The sequence below is a fragment of the Mauremys mutica genome, chromosome 11, assembly GCF_020497125.1.
Source record: "Mauremys mutica isolate MM-2020 ecotype Southern chromosome 11, ASM2049712v1, whole genome shotgun sequence".
Lineage (NCBI taxonomy): Eukaryota > Metazoa > Chordata > Testudines > Geoemydidae > Mauremys > Mauremys mutica.
Window position 1 is genome coordinate 55,553,288 of NC_059082.1, and position 20,382 is coordinate 55,573,669.

Below are 20,382 nucleotides of genomic sequence, written 5' to 3' on the forward strand. Positions count from 1 at the left end.
GGTGATGGCGCTGACTTCAAAGCTGGGCAGCTGGAGAGTGGCAGCTACTGGCTGGGAGCCCACCTCTGAAGGCAGAGTTGCTGCCAGCAGCAGTGCAGAAGTAAGGATGGCATGGTATGGTATTGCCACCCTTACTTCTGCGCTGCTGCCTGCAGAGCTGAGCCCTCAGTCAGCAGCCACCACTCTCTGGCCACCCAGCTCTGAAAGCAGTGAAGAAGTAAGGGTGGCATGGTATGGTACTGCTACCCTTACTTCTGTGCTGCTGCTGGCAGAGTGCATCCGGCCAACAGAAGCTGCTCTCCAGCCGCCCAGCTCTGAAGGCAGTGCAGAAGTAAGAGTGGCAATACCGTGACCTCCCTGCAACTCCCTTTTGGGTCAGGATGCCCAGTTTGAGAAATGCTGGTCTCCTCAGTGAAATCTGTATAGTATAGGTTAAAAGTACACAAAAGACCAGATTTCACCGGGGAGATCAGATTTCATGGTCCGTGACGCGTTTTTCATGGCCGCGAATTTGGTAGGGCCCTAGTCATAAGCAGCAGGAACAGTGTGAAATTAACACGGATAGCAGCCTTAAAACTATAGAAAGTCTGCACATGACAAAAGCCATGCCAATTTCATGCTGCTGCTTGGCAAAACTAACAAAAACAGCAGAAGCAGGCAATTAAACTATTAATAAGGATAAGAGGAAGGGACAGGAGACTAAAAAAATTGGAGTCTTGAAAAGAGGGGTAGAGTAGCAAAAAATGGGCTGGGTGGAGCTTCAAGTTTTCCTATCTAGTAGCTGGAAACTAGTATAAAGGAAGCAGGTCCCAACCAGGATTCAAGTACAGCACCTCTGCAGAAACCCCCACACCATCCCCTTCGTATCATCTGGGGGTAGGTGAAGGGAGCTTACTAAGGGCTTACTAAGTTGCACACTTGGACTTTGCAGCACTTCACTTCTTTCATGTATCTGGCTATAGCTATTAGAATCAGTCCTCCACATGAAAGTAATCCCTATATATAAGCAGATTAAGATAGGAAATTAAAATACCATCTCCAACTGAAACTGCAGGAGGAATTTAAAGAAAGCATAAAGTAGTTAACCAAATGGGAATTTAGTAAAGACACAAGGTTAATAACTGTTTTGGTGAGAAAGTACCATGAAATTTAGTTACTTCAAGCAGTAAGCTGGCATCTCCAGCAGCACAGGACCTGCAGAAACAAAGTGCCCACAGTACTGTGATGAGACATTCCTGATGAATGAAGCCTTGTCTGCAAGGCTTTGATTTACTTTATAAACAACAACAAACTCTATACTTACTTGAAAGCCCCAGTGTGAAGGTCTCTCTGAAGTTCCCCTTGCCATCTAGCACGACCTAATCGCTCCAAAATGCAGTAGGAGAAGTCTGGGAGTTTTAGGTCTGGATCCCCCTCCCAGCCAATTAAAGCCCTGTAGCGCAGAACCTGTGAAGCAACGATGACTAATTTCTCCCCAAACCTACAAATCAAACAGCAAGAGATGAGGGGTTAGTTTCCCAGAGCTCCTAAATTTAACCATCTCCCCAACTGCTTTCTTTTCTGAGCGAAAATGATTACTGAAGGGATTACTTTGAAGTTGCACAAGGCTCAGCTGAAGATCTAGGACTTTCTCTCCATCTTCATGATGGCACATAACACCTATTAATATTACAAACGATTAGCTGTAACTCCAGAAAAATACTTCACCAAGCACCGAGTTTGAAATTTAGGAAGTTGTCGATTGAACTGCCTGCCTGCCTATCCAAACCTTTCCCACCTTCCTGATACAGAACTGAGATATGGTCCTGTTCTCAACCACTATCTCCATATAGGCTGAGGACAATTGCAACAATTCCATGATAGGCTTGATGTCAACTGACATCAGCAATAACAAGAGGCTTGTTACTCACACTAGCCCTTTAAAGGAATAGAACTGCTTTCACAACACTGTTTTAAATGCTGAATTGAGGGATGGAAAGGAACACATTATTTTTCAGGAAGTTAGTAAGCTGCTTAGGCCTGGTCTACACTTAAAAGTTAGGTAGACATAGCTACAGCACTCGGGAAGTTCCAAAAAATTCACACTGTAGATGTAGCTAGGTTGACAGAAGAGTCTACAGCATGGCACTAGAGCAGCATACCTGCAGTGCTGTAGCACAGACATGGGCTTAGTGAGCAGCATTAAAAGTAGTAACCTTGCAGCAGGAACTGGTGACGGAGCTTTAGTTATAACAGGAGCAGTGCGCATACAAAATGATTAGCTGCTAGGTGCATAGTATACCTCCTACATGCTCTCCAAGTGCTGATAACGCAGCACATCAATAGAGAAATCTAAGAAGTTCCAGAGCAACTTGTTCAGTCATGTTTTTAACATTGAATAGTGGTAGCATTACTAAATACATGTCTGTTTTACTCCAAACAAGTGTCAAAGGAAAACCTAGACTTCTCCACTGTACTACCAGGAATATACAGTACCTTGGCAGCACTGAGATCTCAGAGCTAATTTAAAAAGAGAAAAACTTTAAAAGCCTGGTTTGAAAATCTATATATCTGGTTCCCAGGTTAAATTCCTCAATGGTTAAAATGGAGAGAAGCCAAGCTGACGGTAGGCCAGACAAAGGGCTTGGGTGGCTCAGTGCAGACAGAATATTCAGAAATGTAACCAGAAATCACATCATTTCTCTTGTTTGTGTACAAGATTTTCCCAAGAATTTATAGTTTGGCCAAATCTGGCCAGAGTTCCACGAGGACAGAAAAAGATGTTTCTCGGTCCTGATGCCAAATTTCAAATTCTTGTTCCAAACCACAGGTCTGCTAGAATGCTTTTAACATTTTTTTCTGAGCATTTTTGAAATACTTACTTTCCCCAAACTTCCCCAGAAACTTTTATCTGAAATTTCTAAAAAAAAGTGACCTGAGATGGACACCATACAACCCAAAGTGGGTGAGATCATATATTTATTGGATCAACTTCTGTTGGTGAGCGAGACAAGTTTTTGAGCCAACAGAAGTTGGCTCAATAAAAGATATTACCTCACCCACCTTGTCTCTCTAATATCCTGGGATTGACACAGCTACAACTACTACACCAAACAGCCAATACAGTTGGTAAATTTCAGCATAAACAGTTAAAGTTTGGCAACAGTATAAACAACTGAAAGTGGAATTATAATGGGAAAATGTTAGGTTAATAGATTCACAATTAGAACCCCTATAATGGTAGAAAACATGACAGCTTGGATAAGTGATATCTGGATGGGGAAAGGTACCAATGTCTACAATTATTTGAAGACTGCAGACACCAAAGAGGAAGAGGAATTATTTAGGGTGAAATGGGGCAAGAAATAGGCAGCAGAGTTTACAATACTTGGAATGCAAGACCAATGGATGCATTTGGATCTGATTAAGAAAGCTTAGTCACTCATATATGCCTTTGATGAATGTGGTGAAGGAGAGATAGCTTGAAACCCTATGCCTCTGAAAATCTCAGTGTACATTTGTGGAGGATGCACAAGCATTTTATCTACAGCTGCAACAGAAAATCAGTGGTATATTGAAAACAATGGTTTCTTTACAGAGACTTTCCTCCATTGATTTATATGTATCTAATGCAGCAAAATAATGCCAAATTAAATCATGGAGCCAGCAGGGCTGTAAATATTGTTTAAAAAGTTAAATGATATAATTTTAATCGTTTAAACGGTTAACTGGTTAACCAATTAAAGGGAGAGGTCTTGGCCTGCACGGCCTGGGGTGGCTCCGGCCGGCGCAGCCCAGGGCTGAGGGTTAACAGCAAGACTAATGCTTACCAGTTAACTGTTTAATATTTTACATCCCTAGGAGTCAGGCTCAGCTCCCCTTAAAAGGAGCTGTTTCCAAATAGCAAAGCATTGTAATTTAAAATGAAACACCAACAAATACTGAAATCTTCTTACTCACTTTTCATAGGCTTCTGTGTAGGCATAACAAGGCTGCAAATCCTTTGTCCTAATTTGATCAGTATAATTTAGTCTCTCCTTAAAATATTGGCATGAACCCTGAATGCCATCCTTATTATCCAAAATCATATGGACAGGATAAATATCATCTAGAGGGACAGGATCTCTTTTTGTTTCCAGTATTCCTGTTTCAAGATCTATTTCTTCATACCTGAAATAAAAATGCAAAGAGAGCCAGTCTTTAAAATTGTAACATTCACGAGACAAAAACAACTTAAAAGCTGAATTTAAGGTTGCTGCTGTATTTCAACGGGTCTCCAACAAATGTCTTGGAAGAAACTTAGAACTAAAAATCCTTTAACTCTCAAAAGTTAGAAAGCCAGGAAATGCAGAATTAGAGTTGCACTTCTCAAACAAGGAATCCAAATATGTCAACATTCAGAGCATAATGCAAAGGCTTTTTCTGAGGAGATGGGAGTAAACAAAGAGATTTTTTAGCATAAGTATGTCAGGGGGGTAATAATATGCACACTGGCCTTGCTGAATTTTAATGTACTTTTATTGATTTGCACAAGTACCACGAGTTTTAGACAGGCACACTGAACTAATGCAGCACTTGACTTTTTCAATACTTTTAAAAAAAAAAGTTGCAATGCTTTTTATTTCCTGATTATTTTTCAGTAAGACAATCATGTACAGAAGCTAAGTTTTTGCATATGAATTTTGATTTATTTACAAAACCATTAAAACAGTGCAATTCACAAATTATTTCTAGTTTTATAGTTTTTGATAAATATAGGAGAGAGTTGTGTGCTACAACATATTAGTATACAAAACTTATATTTAGTAACAATTAAGGTTGCAACAGTCCATACCCCACCCATGCTTTCTTTTCCAACTTGCCCACAACACTGTAAATAACCCATTCCAGTGCTCCATATTTCATTTCTCTCTCCACCAGATACCCAAAAGTAATACATACCACAGCTTTATCAAACTTTAATTCAAATGCAAAACCTGAAGCTATCTCATTTGCTTTTATAAAATTGTATCAAAAGATCAGTAAATCGGACTATCATATATTGCATGCATTCTGGACATTATTCTGCCTTAACACTACAAGGTTACTCTTAAGATTGTTAATCATGCCATCCCTCCACACACAGATCAGCAGCCCCCTGACCTTCATATTCCCTAGCGTAGGTTATTTGAATGACATGAGTAATTATTAGCTCCTTTCCAGACTAGGCACTGGAGAACGACTTGAGACAATTTTCCACTAGTTTATACAACTATTTAGTAGACAGCAGCAGAATCCTGTATATTTTACCCATGCTTGGGAGAGGAGTCATGATGCAAGGCTTAAGACTGGGGTTTGTCATGTTAAATACTTGAGATCTGGACCTGCAGTGATCTTGTATGAGCTCACTCCTTTATTTAAAATAATAATAATAATGACAGGGAGCTTTCCCTTAGGCAGACAGGCATGTGGTGTCTTTCTTTCCCAAAAGTTAATGATAGCGTTCACACCATAACATTTATTTTTTGGTTTTGAGTTAAAAAAATTAATAACTTCAGTTTGGTGCACTTATTTGATGTTATGGCTAAAAAGTTATAGTAAAACACACTTTACAAATACTACTGACATAACTGCTATTCTAGGTACAGTAGAACCGCAGAGTTCTACTGTACCTCGGGAATGAAGATTGTCTGTAACTCTGAAATGTTCTGTAATTCTGAAGGGACTTCAGCCACACGGGGGGTTGGGGCTGCAGCCGTGGGTGTGTGGGGGTGGGAGTGAGGTGGTCAAGACTCTGGGGGAGGATCATGGTTTCTGAGCGTTGGGGCACCAGGGCTCCAGGCAGGGGGCTCAGGGCTTTTGCCCCATGAGAACACTGGGGCTCAGCACTTTAGACCTGTGGGGAGCGTGGGGCTCAGGGCCTCAGCCCTGCAGCTCCATTCCCAGCTTCAGAAAAAGATCTTGGAGTCATTTTGGATAGTTCTCTGAAGACGTCCATGCAGTATGCAGTGGCAGTCAAAAAAGCAAACAGGATGTTAGGACTCATTAAAAAGGGGATAGAGAATAAGACGGAGAATATCTTATTGCCCTTATATAAATCCACGGTATGCCCACATCTTGAATACTGCGTACAAATGTGATCTTATCTCAAAAAAGATATACTAGCATTGGAAAAGGTTCAGAGAAGGGCAACTAAAATGATTAGGGATTTGGAATGGGTGCCATATGAGGCTAGGACTTTTCAACTTGGAAAAGAGGAGACTAAGGGGGGAGATGACAGAGGTATATAAAATCATGAGTGATGTGGAGAAAGTGAATAAGGAATTTACTTGTTCCCATAATATAAGAACTAGGGGCCACCAAATGAAATTAATGGGCATCAGGTTTAAAACCAGAGCTTTGGAGCTGTGCTCCGGCTCCACTCCAGGCAAAAACCTGCAGCTCCACTGCTCCGGAGCTGCTCCGCGCTCCAGCCCCGGGCTCCGCTCCAAAGCCCTGTTTAAAACAAATAAAAGGAAGTTCTTCTTCACACAACACACAGTCAACTTGTGGAACTCCTTGCCTGAGGAGGTTGTGAAGGCTAGGACTATAACAGGGTTTAAAAGAGAACTGGATAAATTCATGGAGGTTAAGTCCATTAATGGCTATTAGCCAGGATGGGTAAGGAATGGTGTCTCTAGCCTCTGTTTTTCGGAGGGCAGTGATGGATGGCAGAAGAGCGATCACTTCCTCTAGGTCACCTGGAATTGGCCACTGTCGGTAGACAGGATACTGGGCTGGAAGGACCTTTGGTCTGACCCAGTACGGCCATTCTTATGTTCTTAACCCAGGCCTGGGAGTGTGTTGGGGTCACCATGCAAGTGGAAACCAGGCTGTGTCTGATGTGTGACTGGCAGGTTGTAGCCATACCCAGACACTCAGGGTGTTACCTGCATACTGGAAGAATGTGAGTGGCCCGGGGCGGGGGGGGGTATAGCAGCAGAGCATTCTGAGGCACCAAGTTTGCAGGGCAGGGGTGACACAGCCTCTCACCGGTTTGGACTGAACCCCTGAATGCCACAGCCCCCCCCCCCCCACACACTCTGCCACCCCCCCGCCAGCCCCACCCTCACCGATCGTGCAGGCGGAGGGGGGGCCGCTCCCGCGGTAACAGGTAGAAGCTGAGCCCGGGCTGGGCGCTCAGGGCAGCCCACAGGAGCTGCTGGGTGGCGGGCTCCAGGGGCAGCGGGAAGGGCGGGACGCGGCTGCTCAGCCGGTACCATAAAGTGTCCAGCGTGATCCCATCCAGACCCTCCAGGGCCACCTCGTCCAGCAGAGCCCATAGCGCCTCCATCCCGCCGCCACTCACTACACCTGCGCCGCCGCCGCCCTCCCGACGGACCCTACGCCGATTCGATGACCTCTACTGCGCCTGCGCGTCCTCATTTTGCGTCACAGAGCCGCTCCGGAAGTGAGGTTTGCTAGTCGCGACGGTAACCAAGGGAACCGGTAAACAGGGAGGGCGGCGGAGCTGTCGGTGTCGCCGCTGGCGGGAAAGAGGCACGGTACGAGGCGGGCGGGGAGGCTCCGGGCTGAAGCGGCGGAGGAGTGGGCACGGGGTGCAGAGGGGAGGCGCCGAACCGAAGGCGAATGACTGGCCTGGGGAGGACGGGAGCGGGGGAGCGGGGGGAAGGAAGCCGGCCGGGACGGGGAGCGGGGAGGCCCGGCCGGGACGGGGAGCGGGGAGGCCCGCCGGCGGGCTCTGGTGCGTGTGTGATGAGGCGCTGCGGCCGCAATGTAACAATGTTTGTTCTGGCTCCACCCCGCCATTGCCCCGGAACAGCGATCGGTGTTCAGCTTAAAAACCCCGGCCGAGGAGTTGGGTCTTCGCCTCTGCCCCAAGCAGCAGCTTTCAAGGAGCTCTTACCAGCCCGTCTCCTGCCTGCACAGACATTTCAAAGGTCCGGTTTCTAAACAGCGCTGCGCGTTTAAATTAATATCGACACGGAACAAAGGAATGTCTCTTCCGCAGCTCCCATTGGCCGGGAACGGCGAACCGCGGCTACTGGGAGATGGGGGCGGCTGTGCCTGCAGACGGCCGATGTAAACAAACTGTCTCGCGGCTCCAGGCGGATTAACCTTGGCGGGCTGCAGATTGCCCACCACTGTTTTAGAGGTTATGTGAACAGAAGAAAAAAGAGGGTTTTTTTCTTTGCATTGGAAATTCAGGTCTTATGCATGTCTACACTACAATCTTAAGTCTTCTTAGGTAAGGTCGATTTACAGCCACTGCAGTAATGACTGTGGTAGCTGATGTCCACACTGTCCCCATTCTGTTGGTGGTGTGCATCCTCACCAGGAGCGCTTCCACCGACTGAAGAAGGGCAGTGTGGGGGGCTGAGCGCCAGGGCTTTCAGCTCTGCGCAGCTTCCCACCAGGTTACTCGCCTTCTAGTTTCACATTGAGAGTGGGTTGGGGGAAACCACCTAGGGCTTATCATCTCCAGCAGGGAGATCCACAGTGTCCAGTCGGCTGCTGTGCTCCTGGCAGGGAACCAAGAGCCCAGAGGGGCAGCCGGGGTCTGAGGTGGGAGTGATGATACAGCCAGACTCCCTGCCGGGAGCAGAGAATTGAACATTGGAGGGTAGTGGGGCTCTCAGTGGGGAGCCAGGGCTCTGGGGGGAAGCAGGGCTTCCAGTGGGGAGTCCAGGCTGCAGCCCAAGCTGGGAGCCTGGCTGGCAGCAGCCCAGGTCGGGAGTCAGGCTTTCTTGTAAATTTCATGGCTCTGAGTGGCATGGAGCTGGGAAATTGACAAGACAACCAACAGCCCATGTAAGTAATGCAGTGTTTATATTGACCTAACTACACCGACATAAGCCCTACACTTCTCATGGAGTTATTAAGTTAAGTCAGTGGGAAGACTCAGATTGACTTCAGTGGGAGTTGAATCAGTCCTGATTAGTTGCTATGTAACACTGACAGACTCCGGTTGCCGTCGGGCAGGATTGAACCTGGGATCTCTGGTGCTAAATGCATCAGCCAAAAGCCATGTGGCTGTTAGCAGACGACCCATTAATCTTTTTCTCTAAGTAGTCTCAGTGCCATTAGATGGGACAGAACACCACACGCAGGCAGTGTGTGGGTTACAGCTACATGCTCTGATTCCACTGGGAACTGTAAAATACAAATCAGACTAAAAAGTCCTTATACTGTATTGTCAATTGAGATAAAATACAACTGTTTTTCAAGTTTAGAATTGTGAAAATATTTCTGGTGCTTCCTTTTTTGTTTACTATAAATTCAGTGTTTTCGATTCACTGTTCTGTTTTATGAAAACTCTTATGCTAAACCAGCAATTAAACAATACATTCTAGCAAAGTAGGCCAGCAATGTGAGTTATTTTAAGAAAATACACTGTGCAATAACAAGTGTGAATTATTTAATGTATGCCTTGCAAATTGAAAAATCTCATAGTACATAGAGGAGGAAAAGATCTATTAGTTAACAGCTTGTATATATATCTTTTGTTATTCCCCTTTCCCTGAAAGTTGTTTACTTGTTTGTCCTTAAATTGTGCATCCCCTTGGAGCAGGGATGTTACTTGTTAAGTGTTTGGAAGGCATCTCGTACATAGTGGGCAGTACTCCAAATAAATAATTACTTAGGCAATGTCTACGCTACAGCTTATGTCAGCATAATTTATGTCACTCAGGGTTCAGGGGGTGAATAAATCACCCCCCCCCCCCAAGAGACATAAGTTTACACCAACATAAGCTCTGGTGTGAATAGTGGCTTCTTCTGCTGACATAGCTACTGCTGCTCGTGGGGGCTGGAGTAGTTAAGCCAATGGGAGAGCACCCTCTCATCGGTTTAGAACAGCTACATTAGAGAGCTTACAACAGCTCAGCTGCACTGGTGCAGCTGTGCCACTGTACACTCACTAGTGTAGCCGTGCCCCATGTCTATGTCTTCAGCACTGTTTTCTTTGTTTCCTCTGTTGAGGGTTTTAATGTTCTTCAACATTAGAATATAGCCTTTTTCTTTATTACTGATGCTAAGAGAGTAATCTTTGTGTTCTGAACCCTTTCCTTACTCCACTACTCCAGTTATATTTTCTTGTTTCAGGTTTACATTAAGGACATGGTGACTGACTTCGATGAGAAGCATGATGAATATTTAATATTCCTTCAACAAAGAAACCGGTAAGATGCAAGGAAGGTCACCAGCACTTTTCATATTATGGAAACTGGGCTAATGCTCGTATTTATTAACAGAGTATAAAAGTGGACAGTGGTGCAGAGTCTGGGTAGAGGGAGAGTGTCAAACTCTGGGCTCCAGCCCATGCAGCAACATCTGGACCAGGGGTTCTCAAACTGGGGGTTGGGTCCGGGACCCGTGAGGGGTTCGTGAGGTTATTACATGGGGGAATCATGAGCTGTCAGCCTCCACCCAAAACCCTGCTTTGCCATCATCATTTATAATAGTGTTAAATATATAAAAAAGTGTTTTTAATTTGTAAGGGGGGAGGTCACACTCAGTGGCTTGCTATGTGACAGGGGTCACCAGTACAAAAGTTTGAGAACCACTGCTCTAGACTGTTATTTTAGCTCCCATGGCACAAGCTGGAGTCAGTTGACCCAGACTCTGAGATTTGCCTTTGTTGTTGTTTGTTTGTTTGTTCGTTTTTTTGGCAATGTAGACATACCCAGAGCATTCACTTTATTGAGAAATGCAACACATAAATAAATAAATCCCTACTTAGATGATTCTGCTTTTGTAACCATTATTTTCCATATTTCTCTTGTTTATTACCACTAGTGATATAAGCATGGATATAGGACTCTTGTTTCATTCTCCACCCAACTTTCTTTTTGTGACATCACATTCTTCTTCACAGCAGTTTATTGTGTTGTCACAAACATAGCCTAGGCAATGAGGAGCATCTGGTAAACTCTTATAGACCAAAGTTCCTGTTTCCATGCAGATATCGCCAGTAATAAAATGAATGAAAGAAATGAAAAGGCAAAATGCATTGGGGTCTTCAACCCCATAGTGATCTGGAATCACAAGGGATGTGACTGAGCTGGGCAGGCTCTTGGCCCCATGGTTGGCTGGAACAATTAAGTGTTGTTTACCCCTTCACATAGCACAAGAACCAAGGGTCACTCAGTGAAATTATTAGGCAGCAGGTTTAAAACAAACAGAAGGAAATGTTTGTTAATACATAGAGTTTAATAGCAGTCAGGGCTTGTTAACTTTCTTTCCGGAAGAAGACAAAAGGAGAACAGGAGATGCCCTGCTAGGTGCTTCTGGAACTGGAACAGCTACTAGACAGGGTTAAGGAGCCCTGCTGTGAGTTGGATTTTGTTTAAAAAGACTTTGGGACAAAGAGCAAGAATATTGTTTTGTTTTTTTCCCATACGGCAAGAAAGGGAAATATAGACAACTTTAAAAAGAGCGTGCTGTGGCTTTCCCTCGTGGTGTTACAAGGGATGTTACTGGTGGGGTGTGTGAGGGGCGTTGCCTTGTTGTGGAGTTTTCCTTTTCTTCATGATGATTCATGTTCACCCCTTTTTCAAGACTATGATAAATTTTGTACAAAGTATGCCTTGTGAGGTATCAATTGAAAACTCGTAATTTGCTGATCATTATTGTCCTGGTAAAATATGTGCAGCAACACTCTATGTAAAGTTATAAAATTCTACTGTATGACATTACTGAGATATATCCAAGTTTAGAAAAGTAGCCACAAACCAGTTCCTCAGAGACAAAAGGTTAGCCGATGCCGTGGCCAGGTGTCAAAAAGATCAAATGGCCTATCACTTGGTTAAGTGGCCATTCTTTGGCAGGAAAGAGGATGCAAATGAGATATCTACCTGTTGGCAAAGAAACAGCTGGAGGTTCCTGTCCCCACAGACTTTCTGTCTCCTGAACCTCAGCTGGAGATGATTCTCAAAGAAGAGGAAAAATATAAGAAAGGGGAACAGGTGCCCCAAGTTATTCCTCCCTTTCTCTCTACCCACGGTAGCCACAATGCCTGAGGAACAAAGAAACAGCTTTAGAATGAGGAAAGGACCCTGTCTGAAAGAATTCAGCTAGTAAGACTGCTGAAGCATGTGGTGAGAGAGACTTTTACTTCAAATTCACTTAGCTTTGTTAAGTTAGGTATTAATTACTCTTTATTTTCATTTTCTTGTAACCAGCTATGACTTTTATGCTTCATTACTTGCAATCACTTAAAAGCTATCTTTCTTTAGTTAAGTAAATAAACTTGTTTTATTGTTTTAGCTAAACCAGTGTGCTTGGATTGAAGTCTTTGGGAAATTCCATTTGAGATAACAGGATTTGTGCATATCATTTATTATTAATAAAATGATGGACTTTATATGCGCTTGTGTTGTCCAGGAGAGGGCTGGGCAGTACAAGATGCACATTTCTGGGGGAAGTCTGGGACTGGGAATTTGCTGATGTTGCTCTGCAGTGTAATGAAAGAGTGACTGGCTGTAGCACTGTTACAGTATAACTGGGAGTAATTTATATGCTGGAGGCTTTGTGTGAGCAGACCAGGAGTGGTAACTCTCACAGCAAAGCAGTGTAGAAGGCACCACAGGCTGGAGAACTGATAGGTCACCGCTGTTCTTCAGTCCAGGTTGTATCCTGGGTAATGTCACCATGGTGCAGCGGACAAGGAATATGCATAGCTTGTTATTTTAAGTGAAGTTTACACTTCAAGCACTGGTATAGCGATTTTAAGTGAGTCTCAAGTGCAGTAGCTAGAAACAGTCAAAAAGAGGTTACAGTTGTTTTCTGTTTGTTTATTTTGGGTAATGGAACTAGAAACAGTAAGGCATAAAAATGAACAGTGAAACAACTGGAAAGTTAGAGATGGGCAGATTGGGGGCAGAAAAAAAAGGGGAACTCCAGCACCAGAAGTGGCTGACAGAATTGAGACTAAAAGAAGCAGGTACTGCCTTGGCGCGTAAGAGAAAGAAGCATGTGTTGGACGGGAAGCTAAAGAAGCCACCCACAGAAGAGCCCTGGAATTGAAATAATAAGAAGCTGAGGAGAAGGAGAGAAAATATAATCTGGAGCAGAGAGAAAATACAATCTGGAGTGGATAGAAAAACATGGGAAGATCCCAGAGTCACCGACATCTTCCAGTCAAGATTATCCACAGCTGGGACCAGTTATGTTCTGCATAGAAGGATACAGACTGCATTGAGGAGTACTTCACCACTTTTGAAAAGCTATGTGAAGTTCATAAGATTTCTGAGGACAAGAAAGTCCTCACATTGGTTTCAAAACTGTTGTTAAAGCTTTGAATGTATTTAATTAAATGCCAATTCAGGGAGCTTTGAAATATTTTATATTTAAAGAAACTGTTTTACAAAGGTTTCAGAGGGGTGGCCATGTTACTCCTCGTTGTTTTTGTTTTACAAAGGTTTCAAATCACTCCTGAAGTGTATAGGTGAAAAATTTAGAAATCTTAAAGGGAGTGCTTGCATGAGTCATACTGAATATGTTTATAAGCTGTGTGACCTAATAAGAAAATGGGTAAAGGGAAAAGGGGCTGCAGATTATGACTGATTGCTTGATCTCATTGCTCAAGAATATTTCTTGAGTATATGCACTGACAATGTAAAAAATTGCCTATGGGCTAAATCTGTAGCAGAGATGGCTGCGCTGGCTGATGCCTTTGAGCAAGCCAAGATGTCCAATGAGTGCAAGCTACAGACTGAGGGACACAAACCCAGTGTAAAGGGGGGATCCTGTTTTACCCCTGGGTAAAAGAAGAGTAGTTGGGAGCTTAAGCACTCCTTCCTCCCCCCCAAAATTATTCCTCTCCTGGTTATCCCCATCATAAACCTCCTGTGAAGGAGGGCCCAAGAACGTTTTACCAGTGTAACTCCACTAAGCATCTGAAAAGTCAGTGCCCTAAGATGAGAGAAACTAAGCCCTATCCAATCCATGTTAATGCAGCTGTCGGCAGCACAGTAGCCCCAGAGGCACCTGCAGTTTACCTGATGAGTAGGGTCCTACCAAATTCATGGCCATGAAAAATACATCACAGACTGTGAAATCTAGTCTCTTGTGTGCTTTTACCCTATACTACACAGATTTCATGGGAGAGACCAGCGTTTCTCAAATTAGGGGTCCTGACCCAAAAGGGAATTGCAGGGGGGGTCACAAGGTTATTTTAGGGGGAGTTGCGGTATTGCCATTCTTATGTCTACAGTGTCTTCAGAGCTGGGTGGCCGGAGAGAAGCGGCTGTTGGTTGGGCACCCAGATCTGAAGGCAATGCCCCACCAACACTTGGGCTGAACACAAAGAACATTGGGAGTTGTACTGTGAAAACCCAAGGAGACAGGCCTAACCATAAAACCTCTAAATGTAAAATTGGAGCAGCCAGAATTCCTTATCTGGGAGTCTGTTTCAGTGTGTGTGTGGGGGGGTCAAATATCCCCCGATCCTTTGAACGTAGAAGCCATTGTGAATTGGCCTGTACCCCAAACCAAAAAAGAGGTCCAATCTTTCATAGGTCTTGTAAATTATTACAGAAGGTTTGTGTCAGGGTTCAGTGATGTATCTGTAATCACAGATTTATGTAAAAAGACTAAGCCAAACAAAGTTGTTTGGATGAAAGCATGGCAGGAAAGATTTGATAAGATAAAGAAAATCTCATCTAAAGATCTTGTCTAAAAAGCTAACCCTAATTTTGACAAAATGTTTGAACTGTGTACAGATGTTGTATCAGACACTGGTCTAGGTGTTGTGCTTATGCAAACAGGAGAATAACAAGAAGCACACAATTGTTTTCTTAAGCAAAAAATTGACACCAACTGAACAGAATTATTCTATCATAGACCAAGAATGCTATACTGTAGTGTTGGCAGTTAAGCAACTAAGGTCCTAACTTTTCAATATGAAGTTCAAGGTCTTAACAAATCATTCACCTTTGGTCTGGCTAAGCAAAACTAAATTCTAAGCTTCTGTGCTGGAGCCATATACTTCAAGAATCTTATATGGAAATTGTGCACATAAAGGGAAAAGAAAACATGGTGGCGGATGCCCTGTCTAGGAAGGAGGGCCCTGACCTGCTGCCTCTCACTTCTTGTACACTGCCTCACATAAAGGGGTCTTGTCAATGTCACAGACTCCTTTGGAGTCTGTTTCTTTGGAGGGTGGCTTCTGCCCTCACTGGGACCCCCCTTAGTTTGTTCCTGGTCAGGGTAGTTTTTTGACTGTGTCTGGAAGCATGTCTCAGTCTCCTAACTGTGCTCAGGGAGGGAGGCTGGTACAGCATGTTGCCCCTTTGCTGTCCCAGGCCCTTCTACCTTCCACTCCAACCTTCTCTGCACTCCCTCCTTTATAGCGTAGGAGCAGGATTTTATAGCCATACCGTGAAAATTAATGTATGATTTGATTTCATCCTGCCAGCAATCCTTTTTGAATAGCAAAAATGAATGACCCTCTGGGACTATGGGATTCTGTTTCCCATATGCATTACAAATTGGGCCCTTTTAGTTCTTTGTTTTAAGGTTTAGTTAGTAAGAGACAGAATCCTGTATTGTGTCTATGTTAAGTAGATCAGAGGAACATTGAAGGCTGGGCCTCAGTGTGAATTGTTTTGGTTATAAAACTTAGCAAGGTTTAATTTACAATGTCTTTTTGCTTGATATAAAATACTGCTGTTTGTGTTCTCAAAAGTCTCTGTAAAAGACTGTTTGTGTGATAAGAAATGCATGCATCAAAAAAAAATAAGGTGTAAAGGCCATTGTTAACCAGATGGTCAAAAAAGAGTGAAAACATTTATCAAAACTTATTGACTCCAGAAAACCATCAACGTGCATCCATGATTGAGGAAGGGCAGATTAATAACCCTAAGGTGGAGGCTGGCACCCCTAAAGACAATTAATTAAATCAAATCCGGGACAGAATGACCCTCTCGGAGGTGTTTCGAAATATTTACATAAAAAAAAACACCAATTAAAAAGTAACCAGTCGAAAACTAACACAGCAAAATCCATAAACTTCTCACACACACACACACGACTATAAAAACGGGGTGCTTTGCCATGGGACTTTGGGTTCATTTTGCCACTACTCCAGGACCATTGGATCGTGACCAACAGAGCCCGGCTCCCCTCTGCGACCAATCTGGCTGGCCACTAGATTGATCCAAACTCTGGACTGGTAACTATCAACATCCTCTGGCGGAACTGTGTGCATGGTATGTGTGTGTAACTAGAAAGCATATGCTAACTGCTGTATTCTCAATAAATGAGCCATGTTACCTTCTCCCCTATAAAAAAAAATCTCGTGTGCTTTGTTTAAGTATAACAATAGTATGTCTTGTTTCCTCTGTTGAGTGCAGCTGTGAGTGCCTGCCTCCATGATTGACAGCTCTGGCAGCTGCGTGTGGATGTGGCTGAGCAGCTTGCCTGCAGACAGGAAATGCTCCTTGTGACACTCTGTACCTCAGGGGAACACCCTGCACCCCCATGTTCATCCTTATAATATGATTGTGTGGTATCCAATGCAAAGTTGGTCATGTTGGGTGTCTTCGGAAGGCTCCCAACGCACTGAGCATTGTTGTTATAGTAATGTTATAGGTTGTAATTTCATGTATATAGTTATGAGGCTGAAAATGTGTCCTCATGGCTTAAAATAAGCCCAGGCAAAACTCTCCAGAAGCAGAGGGGCAGTTCACACCTCATCAGGGCATGTATGGGACAAACCCAGCCCACCCTCACGGGAACAAAGGACACTGGCCTAGGCAGCAACAAAGGATTTGTTGGACTCTCCAGTGAGTCACCCCCCTTCCCTTGGTCAGCTTGTGACTGCAATGAGGTAATGCTCACCTGACTCTGAAGGGGGGAGAGGGGCAAAGCCGAGAAAGAAGAAAGAACATGATAAAAGGGAGAGATGTTTGCCATACTCCCTCTCTTCCACCTCCATCTACAGACACCACCACCAAGCAACTGAAGTGCTGCTGAAAGGGGAGAATATGGTTGAAGGGCAACCAGCCAGCCTGCGGTGAGAAGCATCTAAGTTTGTAAGGGCACTGAAAGTGTTAAGATCAGCTTAGAATGCATTTTGCTTTTATTTCATTTGACCAAATCTGACTAGTGCTTTGACTTAGATTTTAAGTTATTATATCTTTTGTAGTTTAATAAATGTGTTTTGTTTATTCTACCCGAAGCAGTGCATTTGGTTTGAAGCGTGTCAGAGACTCCCCTTGGAATAACAAGCCTGGTACATATCAATTTCTTTGTTAAATTGACGAACTCATACAAGCTTGCAGTGTCCAGCGGGCATAACTAGACACTGCAAGATGGAGGTTCCTAAGGTTGTGTCTGGGACGGGAGATATTGGCTAGTGTCATTTGATTGCACAATCCAAGCAGCGACTTGCCAAAAGTGCTCACTCACGTAGCTGGGAGCAGCTTACATGCTAGAGGCTGTGCGTGAATAGTCCAGGGGTGGGGGTTCTCACAGTGGAGCAGGATAAGGCTGGCTCCCAGAGTCGAGGGTTGGAGTGACCTAGCAGATGTCCGGTCCAGATAACACCAGGGGAACGTCACACTCCTCTCCTGCATAAGCTCAGTATGGGTTTTGTAGTCCCCATTATAGGCTCTGATCTCAGTTGGGTTCTTTAGCAAGAGGGCCTTCAGCAGGGGACAAAATTGCTGCCTTATTCACTATAAATGTGCAAGCGTTGGCAAGACTGTACGTGTTGTGCACACACACTGGGGTGGGCAGGAGGAATTCAAATATCAGAAGACAGAACAAAAACCATGAATGATTTTTTTAAAAAATCTCATATTTGGGACAACAGCATTATTTCAGGGGGTGGGAGGGGAAGGTCTGACTCATGATTTCTGAGCTTTCAGGGTTGCAATACTGTGTGATACACACTGCCAGTGGAGCACTGTCAATTAGTTTTATTGTATATAAAAATAAATGCACATGCAACATATGTTTTTACTGAACTCTCAACTTTGCTGAATCCAAAATGATACTGGACTGCTGGAAAAAACTTCATTTGACTTTTTTTTGTTTGTCTATTCTTGAAAACAGCTCAACCATTTAAAAAAAAAAGAAGGTTTTGAGTGAAAGTTTCAGAAATAAATTGCTTCCTGAGTTTAGCGCAAATATTCTAAATTTCAGCTAAAAATATAAAATGATCTGTTAGAATGGAAATGCTTGGGCAGCCTTAATATAGGTGTCACAATGTCTGTAACTATAAAAGCACTGCAAAAATAGAATAGTTCCTGGCGGTTATGCCTTGAAAGCTTTTATGATTCAGATTGTGAATATGTTCTTTTGCGCCACAACCCAGCAGTATGTATCTATCGTTAATTCATAGATAGTTCTCTGAAGACCATATTAATTATTGTCCTTTCTATTTTAGGATATTGAGACATTTGAAAAGAAAGGATCCCATGCAAATCAAACTAGAGCATTTAGAACAAGGATTTTCTCTGTATCTAAATGGAGCTAATTCAGAGTCAAGAAACTATCGCAGAAAACCCAGTTTTCAAGAATTCTTTAGATGTGGGTCACAGACTGCAAGGATAAATGGTGAGTTAAAAGTAATAGTTACTCAATATCTTACTGCAGTCACCATTTTAAACCTTTGCTTATTAGATGTGTAAGCTATCGGCATGGCTACTGGATTTTAAGGAAGGTGAGCTGTGAGAGAGTAAGGGTGGTAAGACAGTGCTAGCTGAATGTGGTGAAAATGAGGCTCTGTGGCACCCCTTCATCAAAGCACTAATGCCTATACTACACTACAGATACATTCCTAACAGGAATCCTGATTATAACTCAGTGGAGCCCCAGCCAGATCCAGTATTTAATGTAAACTGGATCTTAAACATGTTCATAACCAGGCTTTCCAGTATTTCCAGTATTTCCACTACTTGCATCCGACGAAGTGGGTATTCACCCACGAAAGCTCATGCTGCAAAATATCTGTTAGTCTATAAGGTGCCACAGGATTCTTTGCTGCTTTTACAGATCCAGACTAACACGGCTACTCCTCTGATACTGTAACACAGTTGGGGCTCTAGTTTGCTAAGTGTTGAAACCAACATAGTTGTAACCAAATATTGCTTTTTTCTCTTTTTTTACCCTCTTATGAATTTGTCTAAATTCAGTTTCCATCCATTGGATATCATTATGCCTTTGTCTGCTAGAATACAAAGCCCTCTACTATCAGAAATCTTTTTATGTACCAACTTACCTCTTAACTTTCTGTTTGATAAGCTATAAATAGATTGAGCTCTTTAAGTGTCTCACTGTAAGGCAGGTATGCCAGTCTTAGTTCGTGGGCCTCAAACCTCCTACAATCTCTCTTCTAGAGGTAGGCCATATCCATTAGTAGGCCATTGTCCTTATGCCCTAATCATTCAAGTGTTGGTCAATTCAGATCAAGGTATGGCACACGTGTGTGTGTGTGTGTGTGTGTGTGTGTGTGTGTATGAGAGAGAAAAAGAGGAAAAGGCAGAAGTGTTCAATAAATATTTCTGTTCTGTATTTGAAAAAAGCAGGATGGTGCACTCACATCACTTGAGGATGATGAAATACTTTGCAGTCCATTAGTAATAGGGGACACCTGGTAAAATTTCTCGTATTCAAGCGAGTTCAATGGCAATCATTCAGAACTATGCAGTACAAATGTTCAAATTTAACATCAAGTTGACTGAGACCCTCTTAAAAAGAAATACTGCTTAGCTTGATTCTTTTTATTTACCTTCTTATCTTTAAGGCTTTAGGATTCACACAGGGAGGGGTCACACACACAGACACACACACACACACACACACACTTAGCCTCCCTCCCCCCACACACACACGGGGAGAGGTGACACACACACACTCCTGTACACCTCTCTTACACAAGGGAGGGGTGACCGACTGACCAGACCCTCCTTGCCTGGCGTTCTCCGCCCTCCATGCCTGTCTGGGCTCCTGAGACAAACCAGCCTCCCTGGTACTTGGCACCATGTCTTCCCGAGGAACACATGGGTCACATGCCCCTGCTCCCCAGATTTCTGCCAGGGGTCACACCAGAATATGGCCAGCAGCAGCCTTTTGGCACTGTGTGGGAGGGAAAGGATGGGATCTGCTTCCAGCTGCAGGGGAGAAGAAGAGGGGGAAGGAATGACCTGCCCTGTGTCTTTGAAGAGCTCATCTCTTCTCCTCCGCCGCACTCCTGTATGTCTGAAAGCTGCTTGCCCCTTTCTGCCTGCACATGCAGGGCTTGGCTCCACCTGGCCAGTGCCCCGGGCTGGAGGGTCTTGGGCTTTCCCAGGGCACCAGCCAAGTCAGAGGCAGTGGGGGAAGGAAGGAGCCTGCCAGTCAGCCTGTTGGTGATCTGAGTGCTCCAACCAGGGGCTGATTCTCTGCCCAGCACTGGGAGCAGGACGCGCCCCACCA

General features: G+C 43.9%; 2 protein-coding genes across 8 annotated transcripts in view; one reads left to right on the forward strand and one right to left on the reverse strand.

Annotated features, from left to right (window-relative positions):
- The window catches only part of LOC123344073 (general transcription factor 3C polypeptide 1-like), an 86,297-nt gene extending 79,006 nt beyond the window's left edge, over window positions 1-7,291 (reverse strand). Inside the window, 3 exon segments of the mRNA XM_044979815.1 lie at window positions 1,304-1,480; window positions 3,940-4,149; window positions 7,071-7,291. Coding sequence (XP_044835750.1) covers window positions 1,304-1,480; window positions 3,940-4,149; window positions 7,071-7,291 — 608 coding nt within the window.
- A 152-nt stretch (window positions 7,292-7,443) lies between these two features.
- The window catches only part of LOC123344345 (katanin interacting protein), a 177,514-nt gene continuing 164,575 nt past the window's right edge, over window positions 7,444-20,382 (forward strand). For 6 of the 7 annotated variants that reach the window (XM_044980454.1, XM_044980456.1, XM_044980452.1 and 3 more), the window contains exons 1-4: window positions 7,444-7,502; window positions 7,781-7,898; window positions 10,063-10,139; window positions 18,353-18,522. In XM_044980454.1, coding sequence (XP_044836389.1) covers window positions 10,078-10,139; window positions 18,353-18,522 — 232 coding nt within the window. In that variant the 5' untranslated portion in view covers window positions 7,444-7,502; window positions 7,781-7,898; window positions 10,063-10,077. Of the gene's footprint in view, window positions 7,503-7,780; window positions 7,899-10,062; window positions 10,140-12,016; window positions 12,057-18,352; window positions 18,523-20,382 lie in introns of those variants that run through there. The other variant, XM_044980453.1, reaches the window with a different exon arrangement.